This window comes from Oryx dammah, unplaced genomic scaffold (genome assembly GCF_014754425.2).
Source record: "Oryx dammah isolate SB20612 unplaced genomic scaffold, SCBI_Odam_1.1 HiC_scaffold_1, whole genome shotgun sequence".
Classification (NCBI taxonomy): Eukaryota; Metazoa; Chordata; class Mammalia; order Artiodactyla; family Bovidae; genus Oryx; species Oryx dammah.
Window position 1 is genome coordinate 75,673,846 of NW_024070185.1, and position 24,728 is coordinate 75,698,573.

At 36.8% G+C, this 24,728-nt stretch overlaps 1 protein-coding gene across 5 annotated transcripts in view; it reads right to left on the minus strand.

Annotated features, from left to right (window-relative positions):
* Positions 1-24,728, minus strand: part of KIF27 (kinesin family member 27) — a 91,509-nt gene that overhangs the window by 49,532 nt on the left and 17,249 nt on the right. For 4 of the 5 annotated variants that reach the window (XM_040244513.1, XM_040244523.1, XM_040244532.1 and 1 more), the window contains 5 exons: positions 21,683-22,626; positions 18,098-18,241; positions 8,976-9,182; positions 1,324-1,493; positions 757-860 (listed from right to left, as the gene is read on the minus strand). In XM_040244513.1, coding sequence (XP_040100447.1) covers positions 757-860; positions 1,324-1,493; positions 8,976-9,182; positions 18,098-18,241; positions 21,683-22,626 — 1,569 coding nt within the window. The remainder of the gene's footprint in view (positions 1-756; positions 861-1,323; positions 1,494-8,975; positions 9,183-18,097; positions 18,242-21,682; positions 22,627-24,728) is intronic. The other variant, XM_040244552.1, reaches the window with a different exon arrangement.

Genomic DNA, 24,728 nt, shown 5'->3' on the forward strand with positions numbered 1-24,728 from the left:
GAAGGAATTGGTGCACTGATGATCCACATTCTGACAAAAGTTTCTTACCTGGTTGTAGACCAGTAACAAACGGTTCAAGGATGGTGACTGTAGCACTTATCTATACTATTATACACTTTTAAAATCTATTTTCATTTCATGTTTTAATATTACATGCATAGGCTCTTAAAAAAGATGCTATTTTCACAGTGTAGGACTTATTTATCATGTTATTTATATTCTCTGTACTCTGTGTTTTCACCACTCATAAGCCAAGAGAAATGAGCTAAAATCTCCTCATACAGTTTTTGCAATATAAACATCTTTTATGCCATTTTTTGATGCATAAAATTCTCATCAGTTGTGAACATTACAAGCATCTGCTAGACTAAGTTGGCTCTAATGTCAAATACATCACTAATGGTAGGCACGGGTGCCTGTGAAGCAGTGAAGAAACACCCAGTAAATTACTTAAGATGGATTTTAAAGAAGGCAAGAGTGGGAAGTCAAACTCAAGTTTGAATATAAAATACCCATTCTGAGAGATTTAGCCTATAACTCTATCTAGAATTGACTGGTGAAAAAGCTTTACTAAGGAGTAAAAAAGAACAAGAAATCAGAGCACAGAGCAGAGGACATAAAGGAAAAGCCAGGAAAGCACTCCAAACCAAGTTTCTGTCTCTGAGAATCCCTAGATACTTCTTAAATTATTGCTTGAAGAAAAAAAGAAGTATCTTATAAATATTAGATCTAAAGTACTTGAGAGAGTCTGTGTACCTTCATTCTCCAATCCTGACTTTTGTGTTTGATCCTGAATATCATTCAATTCAACAAGTGAACAAACAGAGCCTGGCTTCTGAATCCATGAGCAACTTCTACATCTAAAAAAGGAAAAGGCCAGGACCAAAGGTAACTTGTCTGTTAGTCATTTTTAATCTGCCCTCAAATTAGTTTTCCCCCAAATTACTCTTTAAATTATGGCTTACATAAAATAAATGGAATTTATTAATATTTCAGCAAGTAAAGAGATATTCCCCCCCAGCTGAAAATTCATCATGTTTTTTGCCACTGTGGCAGCAGAATTAGGAAATCCAAAATCTTTTTCTCTGAAAATTAAACTCCAATCACCATAAACATTCTAAAAACACAATTATTTTACAGTTGTTAGACTGACGTGTTCAAATACTGGTTTCGTAACACATTAGTTGATACTACATGTAGCAAAAACCTCAACTCTTCTACTAAAATTTTTTAATGTAAAAATAACCCTATTTCTGTATATATTTACTGTATCATGTAATTATGCTTATTAAATCAGTCAATATTAATATATATATAACATACCTAATTTCAGATTTCTCTTGGCCTTCTGACTCTTCATCATCACTGTTATCAGAAAATTGGCACTGGAGGACTTCATCCTGTTCTTCTAAGTGACCCAGCAGCATCTGACTTTGTGTTCGAAATCCCGCAACTAGTCGATCCAGAGAGTATACAGAAGGACTTGTGTGGACCTTACAAGTGATTCCCCCACCCAACAACAACAAAAAAAAAGTGATTTTTTAAAGGGTCTATTTTTATCATATTGCTCAAAATGTGTTTTCTAAGAGGTTATTAGACAGGTACTCTTAAAGGAGCCAATCACTAAAAACACATTTCCCTCCCCACACTGCCTACAAAAAAGTCAAAACTGATTTCACAATACTGTTGTGTCTCATGGATATACACTTCAGAATCTACACAGTTCTCCGTCTTCTAGAAAGCTCTTCTGGTTTCAGTTATAGCTTCAGAGAAAAACAGCACTCAAAAAGAATCATGAGTGAAAACATCACAGCTCTTGAACATAGCTCAGGCACTCCCCAACCAATGTGAAGCCCATACATAGTGTAATAGGGCACAACTGTTGCCCTGCCCCCAGCCTTCCCAGTTCTAAATACTTGGAGAATTGCAGTGTTGTTAAGGATCTGTAATTTTCCCCTAATCAAAATCCCACCACATGAAGAAATCCAGAACCACTGCCACTCGCTCTGCCAGGGTAAGATATTCCTGATTTGGAAATTCAAAAGTATAGACTCAGGCTTCACCTGTGGTAGTCAGGGATAGTTGATTAATGCCCTAGTAACATACTTAATATGTATCATGGGATAAGGAGATTTTCATGGACTGCCTGCAAACTTTCTATATTATAACATGCTTCTATTGGCCTTACGTTCTCAAAAATTCACCTTGGAAAACAACAATGAATTAGAAATTGCCTTTATTTTCATTTCTATTACCAAATGTTTCCTTTCTAGCCATGTCTCTATAAGTGAAAGTGTTAGTCATTCAGTCATGTCTGACTCTTTGTGACACCATGTACTGTAGCCCACCAGGCTCTCCTGTCCATGGAATTCTCCAGGCAAGAATACTCGAATGGGTTTGCCATTCCCTTCTCGAGGGATCTTCCTGACCCAGGGATCAAACCCAGGTCTCCTGCATTGCAGGCAGGTTCTTTACCATCTGAGCCACCTATCTGTCTCTATAACCAAACCTCAAGGTAAATTTACCCAAAAGCGTAAACAATAAGATCTCAGGGGAGGCATTCAATTTATTAATATAAATTATTATAAGCTACTAAATTACAACATATAGTGAAAATGTATATACCATATGGTGTTCAAGATTCAACTGATGTAGGTTTCTTCACATCCCCTCCCAGAAAAGCCTATCTGATACTGGATATTTCTCAATACCTGATTTTTGTGCCTCCACTGTTGGTCACCTAATAAGGCCATGTGTCATATCAGCACCATGATGAATAGGGGTAAAGTTTTCTAGGTGGCCTCCCAATTCTGGAATATGGGGAAGGGCAAGGGAGTTTATTTACAGAAGAACCAACTCAAGAAGTATTTATCTAACAAGCACATTGTACCAAGCATGGCCATTTGCATTATAACCAATAGAATTCAAGGTTTCTCTTTGCTGGCGGTGTGGGTAGGGGGCTAAGGAGGGGTTTATTTCAGGAGCAAATAAAACTTTTTGTTTAGAATCAAGTTTTGTTCTCCAGGATTTCAACTTGCTTTCAAATGTTCTTTTTACAAAGAAAATCAAATGACCCAGCTTAATAATAAAACAGGTTTTGCCACAATGAGTAAACATTCAGAAAATTAATTCCTTAGCAGTCATTCCACACAAAAGAATGGCTTTTAACCTCTTCTGGCTCATAAAGCCTTCTATAATCTGTCCCCTTGCTACCTTAAGTGTTGGGTCCTGCTTTCTTTAGTTGCTTCTGCATTCCCTGCTCCCCAGAGAATATGCTTGCATTTTCAACCATATCCTAAATAATACTGGTCATAATGTAAGTACTCAATAAGCTGGGTAATAATTCAGATAATTGAGGTGTATCCAACTAGAAAACAATTTTTTTATTCTAATTGTGTTTTCTGAGAATTACATAGCAACAGGACCGGACAAAACTTTAAAGATTAGAGTTCAACTCATCCCAGGTTTAACTCTTCTCTGTAATACTGCAAATTATCATTTAGCCTTTGCTTAAACAAATTCACTGTGGGGACCCTATTAAGCCCTGAGACCTCTAATATTATTTTGAGAGTTTTCACTAATAAATCCCTTTATATTCCCTTAGCACTGCTTCTCACTGATCCTAGTTCTAGAGACAAAGTCTAACAATAATGATAAGCCTTCAAATACCTAAACACAGTCATTATGTCCCCTATAATTCAGACTAAATCTAGAGCTACTTCAAGATTTTCCCCAAGGTTCTATAATAACTTGGTTGCTTTCCAAAAATAATCTAATTTGACTTAAGGTGTTATACCCAGACTTGAACGTAATATTCTCGATCATCATACGTTAAGATAATCTCTTCTCACTAGTGATGCATTTGATTTTGTTTCATTAGATGTGCTGCAACTCATTTACCATATATTGTGGCTTTCGCATATTTAATTTTGTAGTTGAATTTGAAAGTTCCACAAAGGTTCATGAGATGCAATTTGTCATTTTGCTACTCTGAAATTGGTGTGTTTTGCTGGAATGAGTGTTTGGTTGGCAAGGGAACCTTCCAAGAGAACCTCTGCAGACACATCTCACAAAGCTCTGCTTCATCATGAGCAACCATGTATGCAAAAAAGTGATTAAAAAGCAAAATTAATTATTTGGGGGGGAGGAAATGGCCATTGTGTGAAAGATAAAATCTTAGTGAAAACTAAAAAGGCAGCTGACTTCAGTGTAAGGGATTTAATGCACAAGAATTTTGTGACTCAATAAAAATGTAATTCATTCAAGAAAAAGAAAAGATTATACAGGTATTACCACTTTTGTGAATTTGAAGATTCCATAAGGTTTAAAAAATATATCCCTTAAGAACATTCCAGTTGGTTTTCTTACTATACAATAATGTCAAGTACTGAAAGTGATATTATTTACCTACTGCTTTTATTTCCTTTTCATAATGCCATATTTTATTAAATCTAAAGTGTCATCAACTAAGACACATCCCTTTCTTTATATCATCAAGAAAGAAGAAAAGCTATCATCTATGAAATACCATCAACTGTAAAACATATCCTACCATCATAGTTGATAAAATGTGAAAAAAAATGTGAGGCTTATTATCAATGAAAAATGGTAGCATCATCAGCATATGTGGTATTATTTTAAAGTTACGTAATGACTGGTACCAGCTTCATAATTTTTTCCTTCCAAAGTACCATTTTGGTGTGTATAACAGTGGCATTTGGCTTTAATTATATCATATTAATCACATTAAGAAAACAGAAACCTCTGTTACATTTTTGCCTTAAGTTTAAATCTAGGTCAATTTTACATTTCATTAGATGAGTTTCCAGTATCTGTTAAAACAAATGAGCCCCTTACTCTTTTTTTCTATTGATAAGTTATATTATTATATTTAGTTGTGAGGGGCAATTTCTTTAGGATTTCTACTTAAGTAGATAAATCTAAAAATTCAATTTTGGTGTTAAACCTTTTAGATTAAGAGATAGTTGAAAACAAATGTGTGACAACAGGAAAAAGTACAAAATGACATTCACTTAGAATGTTATTACCCATCAAAATCATGATATATTCCAGAATATTTAATGATTGTCAAGTGTTCGTGATACATTAGATAAGAAAAGCTAGCTATAAAAGTATATATTCAATTATCCTTCAATTAAAAAATAAATTTTAAAACGTGTCCGAAGTAGCTGAATCTAAATAGCAATTTAGTATTAACAAACAAAAAATGTGTGTGTATGTATGTGTGCGTGTGTGTGTGTGTGTGTGTGTGTATATATATGTATATATAATAGCATTAACATATATACACTGCCATGTGTAAAATAGATAGCTGGTGAGAAATTACCACGTAACACAGAGAGCCCAGCTTGTTGCTCTGTGATGACCTAAGAGGGGTGGGATCAGGGGAGTGGAGGGAGGTTCAAGAAGGAGGTGATATATGTATAGTTATGGCTGATTTGCATTGTTGAACGGCAGAAATCAACACAACATTGTAAAGCAATTTTCCTCCAATTAAAAATAAATGTAAAAAGTACATATATATGTATACATACACACATAAGTAATATGTTTTTTAAAGAAATATTTATTTATTTGGTTGCATTGGGTCTTAGATTTGCATGTGGGATCTAGTTCCATGACCAGGGATAGAACCCAGGCCCCCTGCATTGGGAGCTCAGAATCTTAGCCACTGGAACAACAAGGAAGTCTCAATAATATGCTTTTAAAATAAATAAGATCCTTTCACTGTTTCCCTCCAATATATCTCTTGTAGCTCAGTCGGTAGGCTTCCCTGGTAGCTTAGACAGTAAAGAATCTGTCTCCAACGAGGGAGACTGGGTTTGATCCCTGGGTTGGGAAGATCCCCTGGAGGAAGGCATGGTAATCCACTCCAGTATTCTTGCCTGGAGAATCCCCATGGACAGAGGAGCCTGACGAACTACATCCCATGGGGTCGCAAAGAGTCAGACACAACTGAGCACCTAAGCACAGCACAGCACAGCTCAGTTGGAAAAGAATCTCCCTGCAACACAGTAGACCCAGGTTCGATTCCTGGGTCGAAAAGATCCCCTGGAGAAGGAAATGGCAACCCACTCCAGTATTCTTGCCTGGAGAATCCCATGCACAGGAGAGCCTGGAGGGCTACAGTCCATGAGATCCAAGAGTTGGACGCAATTTAGGGACTAAACCATAGGAAATAAAATCAAACTCTTTTTGTAATCAATTTAAAAACTTATTCAAGGACTTCCCTGGTGGTACAGTGGATAAGAATCCACCTGCTAATGCAGGGGACATAGGTTTAATCCCTGGTCTGGGAAGATTCCACATGCCAGGGAGCAACTAAGCCTGTGCACTATAACCACTGAGCCCACACTCTGGAGCCCACGAGCCACAGCTACTGAGCCTGCACACTGCAACTATTGAAGACCATGTGCCAAGAACCTATGCTCTGCAGTAAGAGAAGCCCTGCTCACCGCAATTAGAGAAAGCGACTTAGCAGCAGCAGCAGCAGCAGCAGCAAGTACAACAATGAAGACCCAATACAACCAAAACCAAATATTTTTTAAAAACTGATTAAGCCATTGTCCCCCTTTTTCTTTGAGAGAATTTTAAGTTGAGGAAATATTTCCCTTGTCAGATTGTTTTTACTTCAAGAAAATATTAGAGCTGAATTTCAAAAGAAAATATTAGAGCTGGAAAATATTAGCCCAACTTCTACCAAGGAGACAGAAATCTGGGGGAAAAAACTGAAATGGTATTTCAGATGTCTTCTTTGGCTTAATTTAGCTAGTTTTGGTATTTAATATGAAATCCTCCTCTCATTCTAGAACAATGTAACAGGAAACAAGACTTGAACAAGGCTTGGTGTGCTTTGCATCTTCCCATACAAGCCTTTGTGTCTGCTGCAGCAGTCTAAGCAAGAGAGGGGCCAAGAGTCCTGGACACACAACAGGAGAAAGAGAACTCTCAAAACTGCTGGTTATATTACCTTTGCATTTTCTCCCTTTTCCCCTTCTTTTAATGGCTGGAAGCCACTAAATTTTGAAAACAAAACTAAGAATTTGCTCATTTGAATACATATGTCCATCCACAGTGAAGGAAACAGCACTGGGAATAAGTGTTTCTCTTTGTCAACATAAGGGGCTATCTCTGGTCAGGAGATAGCAATCTTTTGGAAAATTCATTGGTTCTTTCTTCCTGTTACATTTTAATTCCACTTGGTCACAAGCAAACTTGGAGATCACCTGTAACCACAGAGGTGCTACAAGTCTTATAGTGTATCTGCCCTCTTCTAAGCTATGGTAATCACACAATATGTTTTCCAAACTAGAAACCTTGAAAGTGAACAGGGGTAATAAAATTAATTAAAATTTAAAAAAAAGAATTTGTTAATTTGAAACAATAACTGTGGAAATCTTTATTCCAATCATGGCTGTTTCAGGTCTAATCAAACAACTAGAGATAAGAACAGAGGGGCCTAGCTCCTTCTCAATACCCCGTGGAGCTGTCTCCTCAAAGAATGCGTATGCGAGTGTGTGTGTGTGAAAGTCTAGTAAAAAAGAGAAAGAAACAGACAGTGAAAGAGATAATAAATGTCTAACTTTTATAATCAGAAAAAATGTTATTTTTATAAAATAAGAGAATGCACAGAAACCGGAAATTCACATTACTAACCAAGAGTAAAAAAATTAAGTAGAATTAATAGATATCTAATTTCAATTCTATAAAGAACTTATCTTTCTTCTTAAATGTTGTATGAAAATTTACCATACATTCAACCAAAAGAAAATATCAATAACTCTAGAAAGTTCAACTGAAATTAATAGCAGCAAAAGTTTAAATTTTAAATCCAATCAGTCAAAACTGAAAACTATACAGTAATAGTAACATCTGTCTTACTCACTCTGAGGCACAGAGCCTGGGACACAGGAGAGGTACCCCATAAACATGTATGTTATAGGACGCAGTGTGCCAGGCACTTTTGGAGTCACCATCTCATGTAAGTCCTCCCTATACCCCTCACAGGTCCCCCCGTGACAGATAAGGAGCCTGGGGTTCACACAGGTTTAGTCATCCCTCCAGGCCTATATCATAGAGCTGGTGTTCACACCCAAGCTTGCCTGACTGCAAAGTCTATGACACCTCTCACATTTCTTATCCCTTGGATTGTATCCAACATATCTCAAATAAATCATTTCCTTTCCTAAAATTAATAAATAGAAACCAAAATTCATGAGTCTGTTAATTAGTCTTTTCCATGGTGGAGATTCCTTGATTTTGATTTTTCAAGAGAAATCTGTGCATCCACATATATATATACACATTTTATAAATAATATTTATAAAGTAAAATTTAAAAATTAAATGAAACTTCATACTGATTTTTATACAGTCTTAATTAATTGTCAGAGGGAGAAGGAAATGGCAACCCACTTCAGTATTCTTGCCTGGAGAGTCCCAGGGACAGAGGAGCCTGGTGGGCTGCCGTCTATGGAGTCGCATAGAGTCGGACACAACTGAAGCGACTTAGCAGCAGCAGCAGCAATTATATCAGACAAGATTGACTAACACATGGATATCATTTTGAAAATAGACCAAATAAGTCAAAATAAATACCTCCAACCTCATCAACTTGGTGTGATTAAAGAAAGAAAAAAAATTATGAAGATATCAGACTTAGTCATATCTGAAAATATTAATATGATGGCAAAGAGTAGCTTTTTCTCTCCTTGATAAATCTAAGCATTATCTTCAACTCTTCCTTTCAAATACAACTATACGTTCTCTTAATCATTAATTTTATTGAAAAGAAGCATGATTTTAAAGAGGGTATACATAACAGAAAAAGAGTATACACAAAAGTCTATGAAACCAAACAGAAAAAAAAAAAAAGCCTGCTAAGACTATATAAATACACTGTGATATTATATTGTATACAACCTCAAAAGAAAAAAACTAATGCTTAGACTTTACCTTCCTGGAATCCAATCTTGCTGGACTATAAATATAATGCCCCAAACGAGTATCAAATGGTACAGTGTACGGTCTCTTTTCAAGTATCCTGGTATCTGGCCCATCTCCACAAGTTTCCTTTACTGAAGAAGTCATTGACAGGTTAAGTTTTGTTAGTTCTTCACTCAGTTGATCCACAAGAAGTTGTTGTTCTATTATTTTTTCATTCTTTATAGAAGAAAGAAAAGAATTTAAAAAATGGAGAGACTCAGTATGGGTTAATGATTAAAAATAAATTGTACATTGATCACAAAATCACAACTACCTTAACAAAACAATAAAACCTAACTTATCCAGAGACTAGCCTTCTGGGACTTCCCTGGTGGTCCAGTGGCTAAGATTCCACAATTCCACTGCAGAGGGCATGGGTTCAATCCCCGGTCGGTAAACTAAGATCCCACATGCTGTAAGGTACAGCCAAAAAAAAAAAAAAACTCTAAAAACCAAACAAACAAACAAAAAAAAAACCCCAAAGACCAGCCTTCTGCTGTTCACAAGAATTTAGGATTGTCCTGAGTGTTAAAAACTTTTGAATAGTAAGCAGGAACAAATACAGCTAATGAGTTAGTACAAGACACTGCCCCATACACTGTGATTGGTTAGCTTGCCCACCTGAAGCACTATGATTAGCTGATCTTTATAAAAGTCTGAACTTTCAGAGTGAAATCCAAGAAGTAACAAAAGACTAGAAAGTTGAAAAGTACAGAAAACGGCAAACAGCTAAGATGACAGCAAAGGAGACAGAAAGTGGTAACAGGTGCAGGGAAGTGAAAGCCTTTACTCAGTGAAAAAGAAAGCCACAAACAGAGAAAGAAGACAAGCAATTGAGAGTAGTGGGAGAACGAACTTGGAAATCAAAGGCAGAATGTGTTGTTTATGGGTGCTTGGGGGAGAGAGAGAGACACTGTGTGGTTTAGCTTTTTGTGTATCCTCTAAAGAAAAAATCTGAAGTACATAAGCTTTGTTTTATAAGCACAAAATTATATAAAAAAGAAAGGTCATTCATCTTAAACACTTCACATGTACTATAATGTTGCTGAAACTACCACACAATTGCACTCATCTCACATGCTAGTAAAGTAATGCTCAAAATTCTCCAAGCCAGGCTTCAGCAATACATGAACCGTGAACTCCCTGATGTTCAAGCTGGTTTTAGAAAAGGCAGAGGAACCAGAGATCAAATTGCCAACATCTGCTGGATCATGGAAAAAGCAAGAGAATTCCAGAAAAACATCTATTTCTGCTTTATTGACTATGCCAAAGCCTTTGACTGTGTGGATCACAATAAACTGTGGGGAATTCTGAAAGAGATGGGAATACCAGACCACCTAACCTGCCTCTTGAGAAATCTGTATGCAGATGAGGAAGCAACGGTTAGAACTGGACATGGAACAACAGACTGTTTCCAAATAGGAAAAGGAGTACATCAAGGCTTTATATTGTCCCCCTTCTTATTTAACTTCTATGCAGAGTACATCATGAGAAACGCTGGGTTGGAGGAAGCACAAGCTGGAATCAAGACTGCAGGGAGAAATATCAATAACCTCAGATATGCAGATGACACCACCCTTATGGCAGAAAGTGAAGAGGAGATAAAAAGCCTCTTGATGACAGTGAAAGAGGACAGCGAAAAAGTTGGCTTAAAGCTCAACATTCAGAAAACGAAGATCATGGCATCCGGTCCCATCACTTCATGGGAAAGACGGGGAAACAGTGGCAACAGTGTCAGACTTTATTTTGGGGGGCTCCAAAATCACTGCAGATGGTGACTGCAGCCATGAGATTAAAAGACGCTTACTCCTTGGAAGGAAAGTTATGACCAACCTAGATAGCATATTCAAAAGCAGAGACATTACTTTGCCGACTAAGGTCCGTCTAGTCAAGGCTATGGTTTTTCCAGTAGTCATGTATGGATGTGAGAGTTGGACTGTGAAGAAGGCTGAGCGCTGAAGAATTGATGCTTTTGAATTGTGGTGTTGGAGAAGACTCTTGAGAGTCCCTTGGACTGCAAGGAGATCCAACCAGTCCATTCTGAAGGAGATCAACCCTGGGATTTCTTTGGAAGGAATGATGCTGAAGCTGAAACTCCAGTATTTTGGCCACCTCATGAGAAGAGTTGACTCACTGGAAAAGACTCTGATGCTGGGAGGGATTGGGGGCAGGAGGAGAAAGGGACGACTGAGGATGAGATGGCTGGATGGCATCACGGACTCGATGGACATGAGTCTGAGTGAACTCCAGGAGATGGTGATGAACAGGCAGGCCTGGTGTGCTGTGACTCATGGGGTTGCAAAGAGTCAGACACGACTGAGCAACTGAACTGAACTGATAATGTTTAGATAGGGGGAAAAAAAGCAAACCCTAAAGTTTCACTGTGTTAATGCTGAACTATAAAATGTAACTTCATTTTAAAAACTACATATTCAGATAATTAAAATATAAAACAACAGCATATAAGTTGAAGGGGGATACTAAGTGGAGTCCTTTTATTCTCCAGGGAAAGGGTAAAAATACCAGTTAATATTAGACTGTTTTAAGTCAAGAGTGCATGGTATATACTCTCTAGTATAACCACTAAAAACAGGGAAAGTACAACTTTTAAAGCAATTAAATCCAAAAAAACGTAAGAAGGAGAGAAAAATGAATATAGAGCAGAGAGGATAAGTAAAAACCACAATGGTGGGATTATAACCAGAATATAATAATAATTATATTAAATTCAGAAATGAATTTGCAATCCAATTAAAGGATAAAGACTACCAGAAAGAACTATAAAATTATCTAACCTGCTAATTGCAAGAAACATAACTAAAATCAATAAAGAAAGATTAAAGGGAAGATGGAAAAAGAGATACCATGTAAATATTAATCAAAAGAAAGCTGGTATAGCTATGTTAATATAAAATAGACTTAAATGCAAGAACTGTTGGGAGATAAAATGAAGTTTAAAAAAGATTTTTAAACAAAAAGGTCAATTCACCAGGATGCTGTAACAATTCTACATTTTTATGTACTTAATAACCCAGCTTCAATATATATAAAATGCAAAAATTGTATTTGCAATACAAATCCAAAAATTATAGTATGAGATCTTGCTGCTGCTGCTAAGTCGCTTCAGTCATGTCCGACTCTGTGCGACCCCATAAACAGAAGCCCACCGGGCCCGTCCCTGGGATTCTCCAGGCAAGAACACTGGAGTGGGTTGCCATTTCCTCCTCCAATGCATCAAAGTGAAAAGTGAAAGTGAAGTCGCTCAGTGGTGTCTGACTCTTAGTGACCCCACGGACTGCAGCCCACCAGGCTCCTCCATCCATGGGATTTTCCCGGCAAGAGTACTGGAGTGGGGTGCCATTGCTTTCTCCCAGTAAGAGATCTTAACATCCCTCTAAAATACTGATAGGACGAAAAAAAAAAAAAGACCAAAAAAGTGAGTAAAAATACAGATTTGAATAAGAGGACTAACAGAATTAGGAGAACTCAATGATTACAGAATACAAATTCTTTTCAAGCATATCTGTAATATCTACAAAAACTGGCCTTATGCTGAGCCATGAAGCAAGTCTCAACACAAAGAACTGAAGTCATATGGACAACAATGCAATTAAGCTAAAAATTAATAAAAAGAAATCCTTCATGTGTTGGAAATAAAATAACTAACTATATAACCAACAGGTCAAAGAAAAAACTCACAATAAAAATCAGGAAAAATTTGAGCCAAATGAGGAATGCAGACAAAGATAAGCTTAGGAGGAAACATATAATTTTAAATGCATATATTATAGATGGTTAAAAATATATAGAAAGGCTAAAAATCAATGAACTGAGCACCCATCTAAACAATTTAGAAAGATAGCATAGGATTCTATGCCCCTAAAAAAAGCAGAAAAAAATTAAATAATAAAGATATGGGTAGAAATTAATTAAATAATAAACATATACCAGAGAAGATCATCAAAGTCAAGAATGGCTCTCTGTGGGCTTCCCCAGCAGCTCCATGGTAACGAATCTGCCAGCCAATGCAGGAGATACAGCTTTGATCCCTGATCTGGGAAGATCCCACATGCTGGGGAGCAACTAAGCACATGCAGTGTAACTACTGAGCCTGTGCTCTAGGACCCGGCAACTGCAACTACTAAGTCCAGGTGCTGCAACTACTGAAGCCCACGTGGTCTCTGTGCTCGAAAACAAAAGCAGCCCTGCAACAAGAGGCCTGTGCACTAGAGAGCAACCCCCACTTGCCACAACTAGGTTGAAACGCTGGAGCAAAGCAACAAAGACCCAGCACAGCCACAAATAAGTAAATAAATAAAATTACAATTTTTAAAAAAGAATTTAGTCTCTGAAGAGACTTAAAAAAAATTGATAAACCTCTGGTGAAGTTGATCAAGGGAAAAAAAAAGAGAGAGAGAAGGTACAGATAAACCAGGAATGAAAAATGGGATACCATTACATGTCTGAAAACATTAAAGAGGTGAGACTATTATAAACATTTCAACATATTTATTGAAATATGAAACAGCTGTTACATTCTTAGAAAAACAGACCTTACCAAATGTGACTGAATTCATAATTAAACATTCCACAAAGAAATTTTCCAGGCCCAAATATTTTTCAAGTGAATTCAACCAAATATTTAAGGAAGAAATAACACCAATTCTTTATACACTCTTCCCAAGTATAGAAAAAGAAGGAATGTTACCTAAACTATATTATTAGGTTAACCTAATTTGTTACAGTATCTGACAAGAATCTTTTGAGAAAAGAAAAATATACACATGAATAGACATGCTAAAATCCTAAACAAAATAATTACAAACCAAATCAAGGACACTTGTAGAAAACAGTAAATTAAGACAGAAGACTTGACTGCTATCCTTTGAAGGACCTGCATACGAGGTTGTTCATTGGCTGGTGTCTGGGAACTCGGATCCTAAGAGGGTTCCCAATACCCTGTCAATTAAGAGTGGCTCACTGTGCTCAAAGTGTTTGTGCAGACAAGGTGGTTTATGTTGAACACCTGCTTTCCTTTCCTTCTGCTAGTCTGGAATTCTGGTAGATGGTAGTCAGAGAATGTCTTCATGGCCAGTTCTCAATAAAACCTGAGTCTCCTCGGTAGACAACACTTCACGTGAGTTGTCATAATCTTTGCTGGGGGAGTTAAGTACATGTGGGTGACTCCACTGGGAAACAGTTCTTGGAAGCCTGTGCCTGATTTCTTCTGGACTTCACTCTATGTCCCTGTTCCCTTTGCTTTCTTTTATTAGGTCCATGTCTAATAAGTCTAGTCAAGGCTATGGTTTTTCCAGTGGTCATGTATGGATGTGAGAGTTGGACTATAAAGAAAGCTGAGCACCGAAGAATTGATGCTTTTGAACTGTGGTGTTGGAGAAGACTCTTGGGAGTCCCTTGGACTGCAAGGAGATCCACCCAGTCCATCCTAAAGAAGATCAGTCCTGGGTGTTCATTGGAAGGACTGATGCTGAAGCTGTAACTCCAATACTTTGGCCACCTCATGCAAAGAGTTGATTCATTGGAAAAGACCCTGATGCTGGGAGGGATTGGGGGCAGGAGAAGAAGGGGACGACAGAGGATGAGATGGTTGGATGGCATCACCGACTCGATGGACATGGGTTTGGGTGGACTCCAGGAGTTGGTGATGGACAGGGAGGCCTGGCGTGCTGCAGTTCATGGGGTCACAAAGAGTTGGACACAACTGAGTGACTGAACTGAACTGATGAGTACAAATGTATGCTGAGTCCTCCAGGTACAGCATCCAACCTGAGGGGACCCCCCACCATAACAATACATCATGACCAAAAAAAAAAGTTTATTTCAGGAATATAAGATTGGTGTAAAAATTGGAAAAATCAGTACAATTCATCACATTAATAGAATAAAGTGGGAAAATGATAAAGAAAAATCATTTGATAAAATGTAATATCCATTCATAAAAAAATTCTCAGCAAAGAATGTTTCCTTGGTTTGATAAAGAATAAATAAAAAAATACCTACAGCAAACATGATACTTAATAGTGAAACAGTGAAAGCTTTTCCTTTATAGTTGGAAACAAGACAAGAACATTTCCTATCACCACTTGTATTCAATACTGTATTGAAGATCAAAGTCAATGAAGAAAGATTTTTAAAAAAAGAAGGCATAAAGATCACGAAGGAATAAAAATGTCATCATTTGCAGATAACACAATCATAAACGAAACCCAAAAGAATTTACATAAAATATCAGAATTTAAAAAGGAATCTTATTAAGTTGCTTGGTATAAGCTATCAATATTCACAAACCCATACAGTTACACATACCAACAAACAAGAAAATGGAAATCTGAAGAGATTCCATTCATAGTCACATAAAAAAATAAAACACCTGGGAATGAATCTAACAAAAGATGTTCAATACATAAACATAAACCCAAAAAAGTCATTACTGAGAAAAACCAAAGAAAATGTGAGTAAATGGAGGAATATACCAAGTTCATGGGTTAGTGATATACCTAGACTTATCAGAAACCTACAATAAATAAGAAATGTGACACTGGTCCAAAAACAGGCAAGCCAATGAGGTACAACAGAAGTCCCAGAAATATACAATACATTCATACATGAATGAACCCTGATTTATGACAAACAGCACTCAGAATAGTGGTGAAAAGATGGCCTTTTCAATAAATAATGCTGGAACAAATGGATATCTACCTGGAAAAAAACTGAAATTTGACCTTTACTTTATCCCACATACAAAAATCAATTTCAGGACTACAGAGCTTAAATGTGAAAGGCAAACATAATAATCGAAGACTTAGTCCAATAGGAAAACAAGCAGGAGACTTGAAAGAGCATTTCACAAAAGAAGGAACCAAAGGACTTCCCTGGTGGTCCAGTGCTTAAGAATCCACCTTATAATGCAGGGGATACAGGTTCGATCCCTGGTCTGGGAAGATCCCACATCTCACACTAAGAACGTGTGCCATAACTACTAAGCCCAAGTGCCTAGAGCCCATGCTCTGCAACAAGGGAAGCCACTGCAACGAGAAGGCTGCTCACTGCAACAAAGAAAAGCCCTCACTGCAATGAAGAGTAGCTCCTGCCGCAACTAGAGAAAGCCCAGGTGCAGCAACGAAGACCCAGTGTGGCCAAAAATAATTTTAAAAGAAGGTACCCAAAGACCAAAAAAAGAAAAAACATGAAAAAGTGCTCAACTTCACCAGCTATCAGGGAAACGAAAACTAAAACCACAATAAAATAACATTACATACCTGCGATACACAACTAGTGAGCCCACACACCCGAGAGCCCAGGCTCTGCAAAAAGAGAAGCTACTGCAAATGAGAAGGCCACACACTGCAACTAGAGAGTAGCCCCCATTCTCCACAACTAGAGAAGCCTGCACAGAGCAAAAAAGACCCAGCCCAGCCATACATAAATAAATAAAAATTTTAAATCAAGAAATACATTTTTTAAAACACAATAAAATAACATTACATACCTACCAGATTGCCTAAGATATAAAAAATTCACAGTAACAAATGCTGGCAAGCAAGTGGAATAGCAGGAATGCTCATACAGTGCTGGTACAAGTTTAAACTGGAAAACAAGTTTGGTATTATTTACTAAAGTTGAAGATTTGCCTATCCTATGCATGACCTAGCAATTCAACTTCTAGGCACAAATGCAAAAGAAATGTGTGTGTGTGCACCAGGGGACATGTATGAGAAAATTCAGAGGAAAAAAAAAAAATCTATGAACAGTAGAAAGAAAAATAAATTGTGAAATAGTCATACAATGATATCCTATACAGCTATAAACTAACCAAGCTACAGCTTCACACAAAAACATGGATGAAGCAGAATAGACAAAATGTTCAGTAAAAGCAACCAGATACTAAAGAATGTATATTGAATGATTAAATTTATAAAAATTCCAAAACTTAAATTGCAGAGTTCAAGGATACACAGTAAAACCACAAAGTAAAGCAAGGCAATTATCACTATCAAAGTTAGGAGAGCAGCTCTCTCCGAGGAGAGACTAAGGGCTTCTGGGGCTAGCAGTTAGCTGTTTCTTGAGCTGGTGGTGGTTACGTAGAAGTTCTCTTTGTGATAATTCACTGAACAACACATTTTAGTTTATATATGTTTTCAGACAGTAAAGAATCCGCCTTCAATGCAGGACACTTGGGTTTGATCCCTGGGTTGGGAAGATCCCCTGGAGAAGTGAATGGCAACCCACTTCAGTATCCTTACCTGGAGAATCCCATGGACAGAGGAGCCTGGCAGCCTCCAGTACATGGGTTGCAGTTAGACACAACTGAATGACTAACACTACCTTTTGGTATGTTTTTAAATTAATACAGAGATAGAATGGTTAAAAAAAAAAAAAAAGAAAGTAATGTCAAAATCAAAGTCTAATTTTTCCTGGATCAAATAATTATTCAGGACAGTAGTTACTCCCTGATAGGAAGCTAAAGGCTTTAAATGAAATGAACTGTATGGGAGACGGGAGGGTTCACAGCCAGGGTGTATAATATTGGGTTGGCTCAAAATATATTATGGAAAAATCCAAACTAAATTTCTAGCCAACCCAATACTTAGGGATATACCATGTTACACTGAAGGCATATCCATGTTAATACAGAAAACCTAAGATATAGAATTTGAAAGATTTGGCCAAACCAAATGAGCAAATCATTGATGGAGTATAAAACAGTAATCTAACAAATCAAAATTTTAAATGATGTGTTTACCTTCCAACACTTAACAATATCCCATTGCCTGTTACTCTGGCAAACAACAGAAGGGAAAGTATAAAGAAAGGATAACTACAACATGACTTGCAAATTAAATCCCTGGGTATTAGGCTCTATATTTGTGAAATATAAGTCAAGCTAACAATAAAAATGTTTTCCCTTCACACCAATTTAGGGGAAAACTGTAATAACTCTTTCAGGTGCTTGTGTTCAGAACCCTCCAACTGAAACTGATTTCTGCAAACATTCCTACTTATCATTTAGAATGCTATTTAGTCAGGTACTGTTCCAGTGAAACACACAGAGCAAGGTACATTAACTCTACCTGTAATCTATTCACTTTTTGTGCTTCTTTCAAAGAAACAACATGTCCTTTGTTTTCCTGCAGCATCATTTGCACTTGATTCTTTAGCTCCTTCACCTCCAAGTCCTTCTGATTAAATACTACTTCATCAGCAGCAAGAGCACACTGGGAGCGGGGAAAGAAAGCACAAGAGAGAGTCACCATGGAAAATATTCAAGAGAAATCACCTAATACCACAAAAACTGTGGTTTAATGACAGCCTGACAATGACTCTTAAAATCTTCTTACCCTTTTTTTCTTGTTTCTCTATTATAAGGAAGGCAGAAACAGCTGAGAGGACCTATCACTGGTATAATGTAAGAATTAGTTACCAAAGAGATAGGAAGACAGTTCTTATTTTTATTTCTTGTATTTTAAGACTGAAGCCAGTTATTCAAAGTCTATAGTACATTCAATAAGGTGTTTACAAGTTTTCTAGAACTGCCATGAGTTTTTTAATGTGGGTCTTCAGAAATCAAAAAGGTCACATTTCCCCAACTGACCTATATAGTATAAGAATGCTCTATATTTATAATGGATTTTAAAAGAACATTTGCTAACTTTGCACCCTTTCACTACAAAGAGATATATTTTGAAGATGTTTGGAAATATGGTTAAACATATAGTTTTCTTAGTTCCTGGTGAATTATTCCTGTAACCAAATAAACTTGGAATATGCAAATAATACTTTTAAATTTTGAACTAAATAAATAGAAAATCAACATTGGTCAAGGGCTTACTTTATACTAGATTGTAACTTGGGATTTTAAAAACATCTCATTGAAGAAATTAAACATTTTCATGAAGAAACTAAAGTTTAGTGAGTGCACACCATTCCAGGACAACACAGTGGATAAACCAAACTCCTGACAGTCAATCTCACGGCCTGTCTGGATGCAAAGCCTGTGCTCTTTCCACTAAGACACGGGAAAAGAGAAGAATGAGTAGCTGATTTGCAAACAAAATTGCATTCTCAAAAACACAGCATGCACATGACTCCTCAGGTGGTGGCATGGAGATGGACAAGCCTCTCCACTGGGAACCCATGGACTGAGGCCAGCCTTGATTTTGCCACAGCCTTCCCTTGGGGCTTTGGGAGAGTTCCTTCTTTTTTCTGCTTGGGATGTTGAATGACCAAATAGGACAGGATGCATGACCCTGATGGTCCTTATAACCCTGTTTACGTGACCTTTATGACTTATCTCTTTTTAAAATAAAATATTCATTAGCCCATATCCTCTGCACTGGGCAATTAACTGTCAGTCTGAGAGCTTACAACGTAATTGTTCTCCCAGTGCTGCAAATGGTGCTGTTACATGTACTTTATAAACTACAGCTTTATTATTTTTTATTTAAAAGTGCTTTTAAAAAGTGTTTATCTGTAGAGTATATTCATGTTCACATACTGCTCCTGTGTTCAAATCATGGAGGAAAAAAGCAACAAAGTCCCTTAAGAGGTATTTATGAGAGGATGGAGAACCACTTAAGAATATCCTGATGAAGCAATAAAAATGATTTTATTAAATCTCAGCACATGAGAATTTTTTTTTAGTATTCTATGTGTCAAAATGAGCAGGCATAAAGTAGTTCTTCTGTATACTGAAGGATGAGAGTTACCTGGTGCAAAAAATCTTGTGCAATTGTTGAGTTACAAGCTAAAGTAGCCACATTTTTCATAGGGTGCTATTTTTACTCTAAAGAACAACAGATAAGCTATTCACATTTGGGTGTGTGACATCATTTCAAGAAAAACAACTAACAGTATTTACTGCAAATGATAAAATTCAAGTTTCATACAAAAATCACAATTTTGGAAAACATTTCTGCTACTATAAACTTGACAGCTCCTAATACTTAAAGATTTTGCAGGAGGTGAGATCAGAGGTGATATTAATAAATGTGATTATATTGTGAATATGTTAACACTGAAAAATCTTCATAACTTAGTAAACAAATATTTCTCAAGTGTCCAATGCATGCTGACTCAAAAATCACGTGTGGATAAAAGATCCATTCAAAATGTAAGATAAAAATCAGTAAACTGTAATGTAACAAAATGGTTTCAAATCCCACACAACAAGTAACCTTCAGGAAATTTCTACTTATTGAGTTTTGATGTAATATCGAAGAATATTCACAATTACCTGAAAAAATTACTAATATATTCTTTCCCTCCAACTACAAATCTAGATGAGTCTGGATTTTCTTCACATACTTCAACTAAATATATTGCAACAAATTGAATGCTGAGAGATATGAGAATCTACCTGTCTTCTATTAAGTCAGACATGAAAAGATTCGCAAAAATATAAAACAATTCCACTCTTACTAAATTTTTTGTTTTGGAAAATAGTTATTTTTCATGAAAAAATGCTCCTTATGTTAACATTAATCGGGTTATTATTGTTAGTTCTGAGTGAACTAGTAGTTTACATTTTCTGTTTTAATTCTAACACTGTAAATATGAATAGATACAAACTACATCAACAAAAGATCTTTAGGGGACCTCAATTTGAAGAAAGTAGCCTTGTGAGAAAAAAGTTTGAGAATTGCTGTAATAGAGGTTTCTTTCTAATACACATTTAAAAAGGTACTGAAGAAAGATTTCTAACTAGAAAGCTATCTTATTACCTATATGTTTTCCTATGTTTAAAAAAAATGGTGGAATATCCATTTGCCTGCTGCTGCTGCTGCTAAGTCGCTTCAGTCGTGTCCTACTCTGTGCGACCCCATTGACGGCAGCCCACCAGGCTCCCCCGTTCCTGGGATTCTCCAGGCAAGAACACTGGAGTGGGTTGCCATTTCCTTCTCCAATGCATGAAAGTGAAACGTGAAATCGCTCAGTCGTGTCCAACCCTCAGCGACCCCGTGGACTGCAGCCTTCCAGACTCCTGTCCATGGGATTTTCCAGGCAAGAGTACTGGAGTGGGGTGCCATTGCCTTCTCCGATCCATTTGCCTACCAGAACGCAAATGCCACATAAGCATAAATAGGTATGTGTGTTCTCCATTATTTCCCCAATGACACATGATCTTTAAATAATAAATGTCTTTATGAATGACAAGTAGAGAAATGTAATTCTTAGTTTAACATATATATAATATGTATACATGTATATAGCTACATTCCTTAAATATTATCAAACATGATGATTTCTCTAAAGAATCAAAACTCCAAACTCAAGAGATGAAGTATTTTTCTTTCAAAAAGCACTGACCTAAAGAGGGAATAAAAACAATAAAGTTTAACTTAATATTGTTTCTGAAACTGTTTCTTTTCATTCTCTAAATTAATAACCAGGTTCACAAGAGTCTACTTAATAAATACAACAAATTAAAATATCAGGAGAAAAGAGGAGGAGCTAAGAAAACGAGGAGAAGAAAACAGAAAAAACAGGGTAACAGGAAAAGAAAAGGGAGAAAAAAACAGAGTAAAGGCAAATGAGATTTTACATATAACTCTTTAAAAAAAAAAAGACCAAAACTTCTGAAACCCCAAAATGACTCTTACTTGCCCAAATAAATTTAGTCTTTAAACAAGTTACCTACTAAGGTGGTGTCTAAGTACCTGGCATTTCTTAAGCTCTCGCTTCAGCTGGAGAACTGTAATATGCTGTGGTCCTTCTTCCAGGTTTCCAACGCCCCAGTGTCCTCTGAACAAGGTGACCTCCTGGGTCATGTTAAACCATTCCTGCAGTTTGTGTTGCTGCTTTTCGTTTAGTCTCACAGAATCTTTTAAATCCACCAGGAAGGTAAAGGCTTCCTCTAAACAGTTTTGGTAACCCAGACATTCTCCTTGTAGCTGAGTGACTTGCTCCTCAAGAGAATGGATCTTATTTTTATCAGGAGTCCCCTCCTGATGGATCTGACTAGTTTGGCTGCTACTAGCCTGCTGGCTTTGCAAAGCTTCTCGAAGCAACTTAATCTCAAATTCCATTTCGTCCATACGGTCTGACTCAGGGCTAAAGTTTAAGGTGGGTTTGTTTCTAATGTTGCGTGCTCTGTTGGCATATTTGAGAGAATTTAAGGACTCGTCAAAATCTGAGGAGGATGGGCTGACACAAGTGATCATGACGGTCTTGGCACTGCCTCCCAGGGAGTCTTTCAGAAGCCGGGTAATTTTAGCATCCCTGTATGGAATATGTGAACTCTTCTTGCGTGGGTCTCCAAGAGCACTTATTACATTTCCTAAAGCCAGCAACCCACTGTTGATCTGAATGGATTCTTTGAAACGTTCACCAGTATTCCCCGTTTTGGTTACTCTTTCTGATCCAGCCAAATCCACAAAGTGGAACTTTGAGACAATATGCCGATGGGAATGCCATGATCCATCTTCAGCTGCCTTTCTATTTTTGTCCACTTGACAAAGGCTGATGGTGAAAATTGCGTGTGATCTACTGGAGTGCTCATTCATTTGGGTCGTACCCGTATGCCTGGCTGCATTCCCCATCTCCAGGAGACTCATCACTTCATCTGCACTCTCCACCTGGCATTCCTTGGCCCCAACAATCACTTAAAATAGCAACAGCAAGTTTGTAAAACAAGTTTTAATCAAAATACAGTAGAGTTAAGTTAACCACACAACAATTTTCATTTGCTAAGCCGCCCAGCTAAGACAGGCCCTCTGAAAAAAAAATCAGTATCTGTATTTAAAATGGATAACCAACAAGGACCTACTGTAGCAGATGGAACTCTGATCAATTTATATGGCAGCCTGGATGGGATCCAGGGGAGAGAACAGATACATGTATGTGTATGGCTGAGTTCCTTTCTTGTTCACCTAAAACTACCACAACATTGTTTATTAATCAGTTATACTCCAATACAGAGCTTTTCTATCAATAGCATTAAAAGAAAAAAGTAACATCAGCAACATCATTAAATAATTTTAGATAACCTTCTAACAGGATTATTTCAATAGATGGCATTCATTTTGATGCTTAAATTCTAAAAGATGTAATATATGCAGATATGTTTTAAACAATTTGGGGTTTTTTTTGTTTTTTGGAATCACATTCAATTCTTTAAGATGGCTGATAAAAGAAAAATTCTTGATTCCAGTATTTTGATTTGTAGAGCCTAACATACTGATTAAAAGATTATAGATTAATTATCTATATAACTCAAAAGAATTAATAAGTAGTAAATTAATTGAAAGAAATTAGTCTCTTTAGTTTCTTTAACATTCAAGCCATCCTAATAAGGTTTTTTTTTACCACATACCCAGTGATAAATGAATATTTCAGTATAAATAAAGCTGGTTATTCATTCCAAAAAACAGGTTTCCCCTATGTAACATCAGAGTGCAAGGCAACTCAAAAAAAGCAAAAAAGCTTCTATTTCAATGGCAGAACAGAACCCAAAAAAACTGAAGCTTACTACATGCATTATCTGTTTATATCCAAAAATATTTCAAAAAGGAGTAGGTAGATTTGGGATTTGAATCACAGCAATAAATCTGTGCTCAAGTTACAGCATCATGCTTCCTCTTTAATCATATCCTAACATGTCACTCTTTCTTGAAACAATATTCACTTTTTTGCCTTGTTTTCAACATGACAACTCTTCTTAACAGCCCAGTTCATTTAAATTTCTAAAGTACCTGTACTACAACAGGGAGTGCTAAACTATGGTGATTATAAAATATGACAATGTAAACATCAATCATAGCATGACTTTTAAAAAGTTTTCTAATGCTAGGCTATAGCTTGGCACTAACTATGGTCCTCAAACCCAGCTGAAAATCACCTGGGACCTTTATAAAAGGGAAAGTACCAACACCCATGCCCTATCCTTCATCAGAATTTATGAAAAGTGGGGCACAGAAATCAATATTTCTTAAAAAACTTCCAAGGTGGGACTTCCCTAGTGGTCTAGTGGCTAAAACTGCATTCCCAATGCAAGGGGTCCGGGTTCAATCCCTGGGCAGGGAACTAGATCCCACATGTCACCCTTGTACCATGACTAGAGAAGATTGCATGCTGCAACGAAGATCCAGCACAGTCCAAAAAAATAAAAATGCTTAAAAAAAAAGAAAACTTCCAAGGTGATGCTAATTGTGTAGCATCCAGGCTGGATACCAGCTACCACTTGACACAGAGAAACTCAATACATGTGTCAAACAAACGCATGTGGGCTGTGAGTGGGACATTTGATAAGGTAAGCAGCAATTTGTCTTAAGACTTACATTCTACTAAAATTTTTGCAGGATTGCTATCAGTTATGAAGTATTTTGATCATTAAGCTTATCAGGAGTGACAGTGTACACTCCTGTACTTTCTATTTTATAACAAATGTATTATTTTTGTAACTTTTAATAAAAGATGAAAACATTCAATAATTACATTTTATAAGATACAGAAGCTCAAAACATCAGTCTGAATTTTGTCTAGAAAAGATAAACTATACAAAATTATCTAATAAGGCCACAGAGTACCATGTATGTTTTCTTTCTAAAAAAAAAAAAACCAAAACCCAATTCCTTCAAATACTCAGGAATGCTAGGGCTGCAAAGACAGGGCCTACAAGGAGACAAGCTTTACTGCCCCCTGCAGGCCAATGAAGGAGCTAACAATCTTATTTTCCTAACCGCTAGGAAATGCCTCAGGCATGAT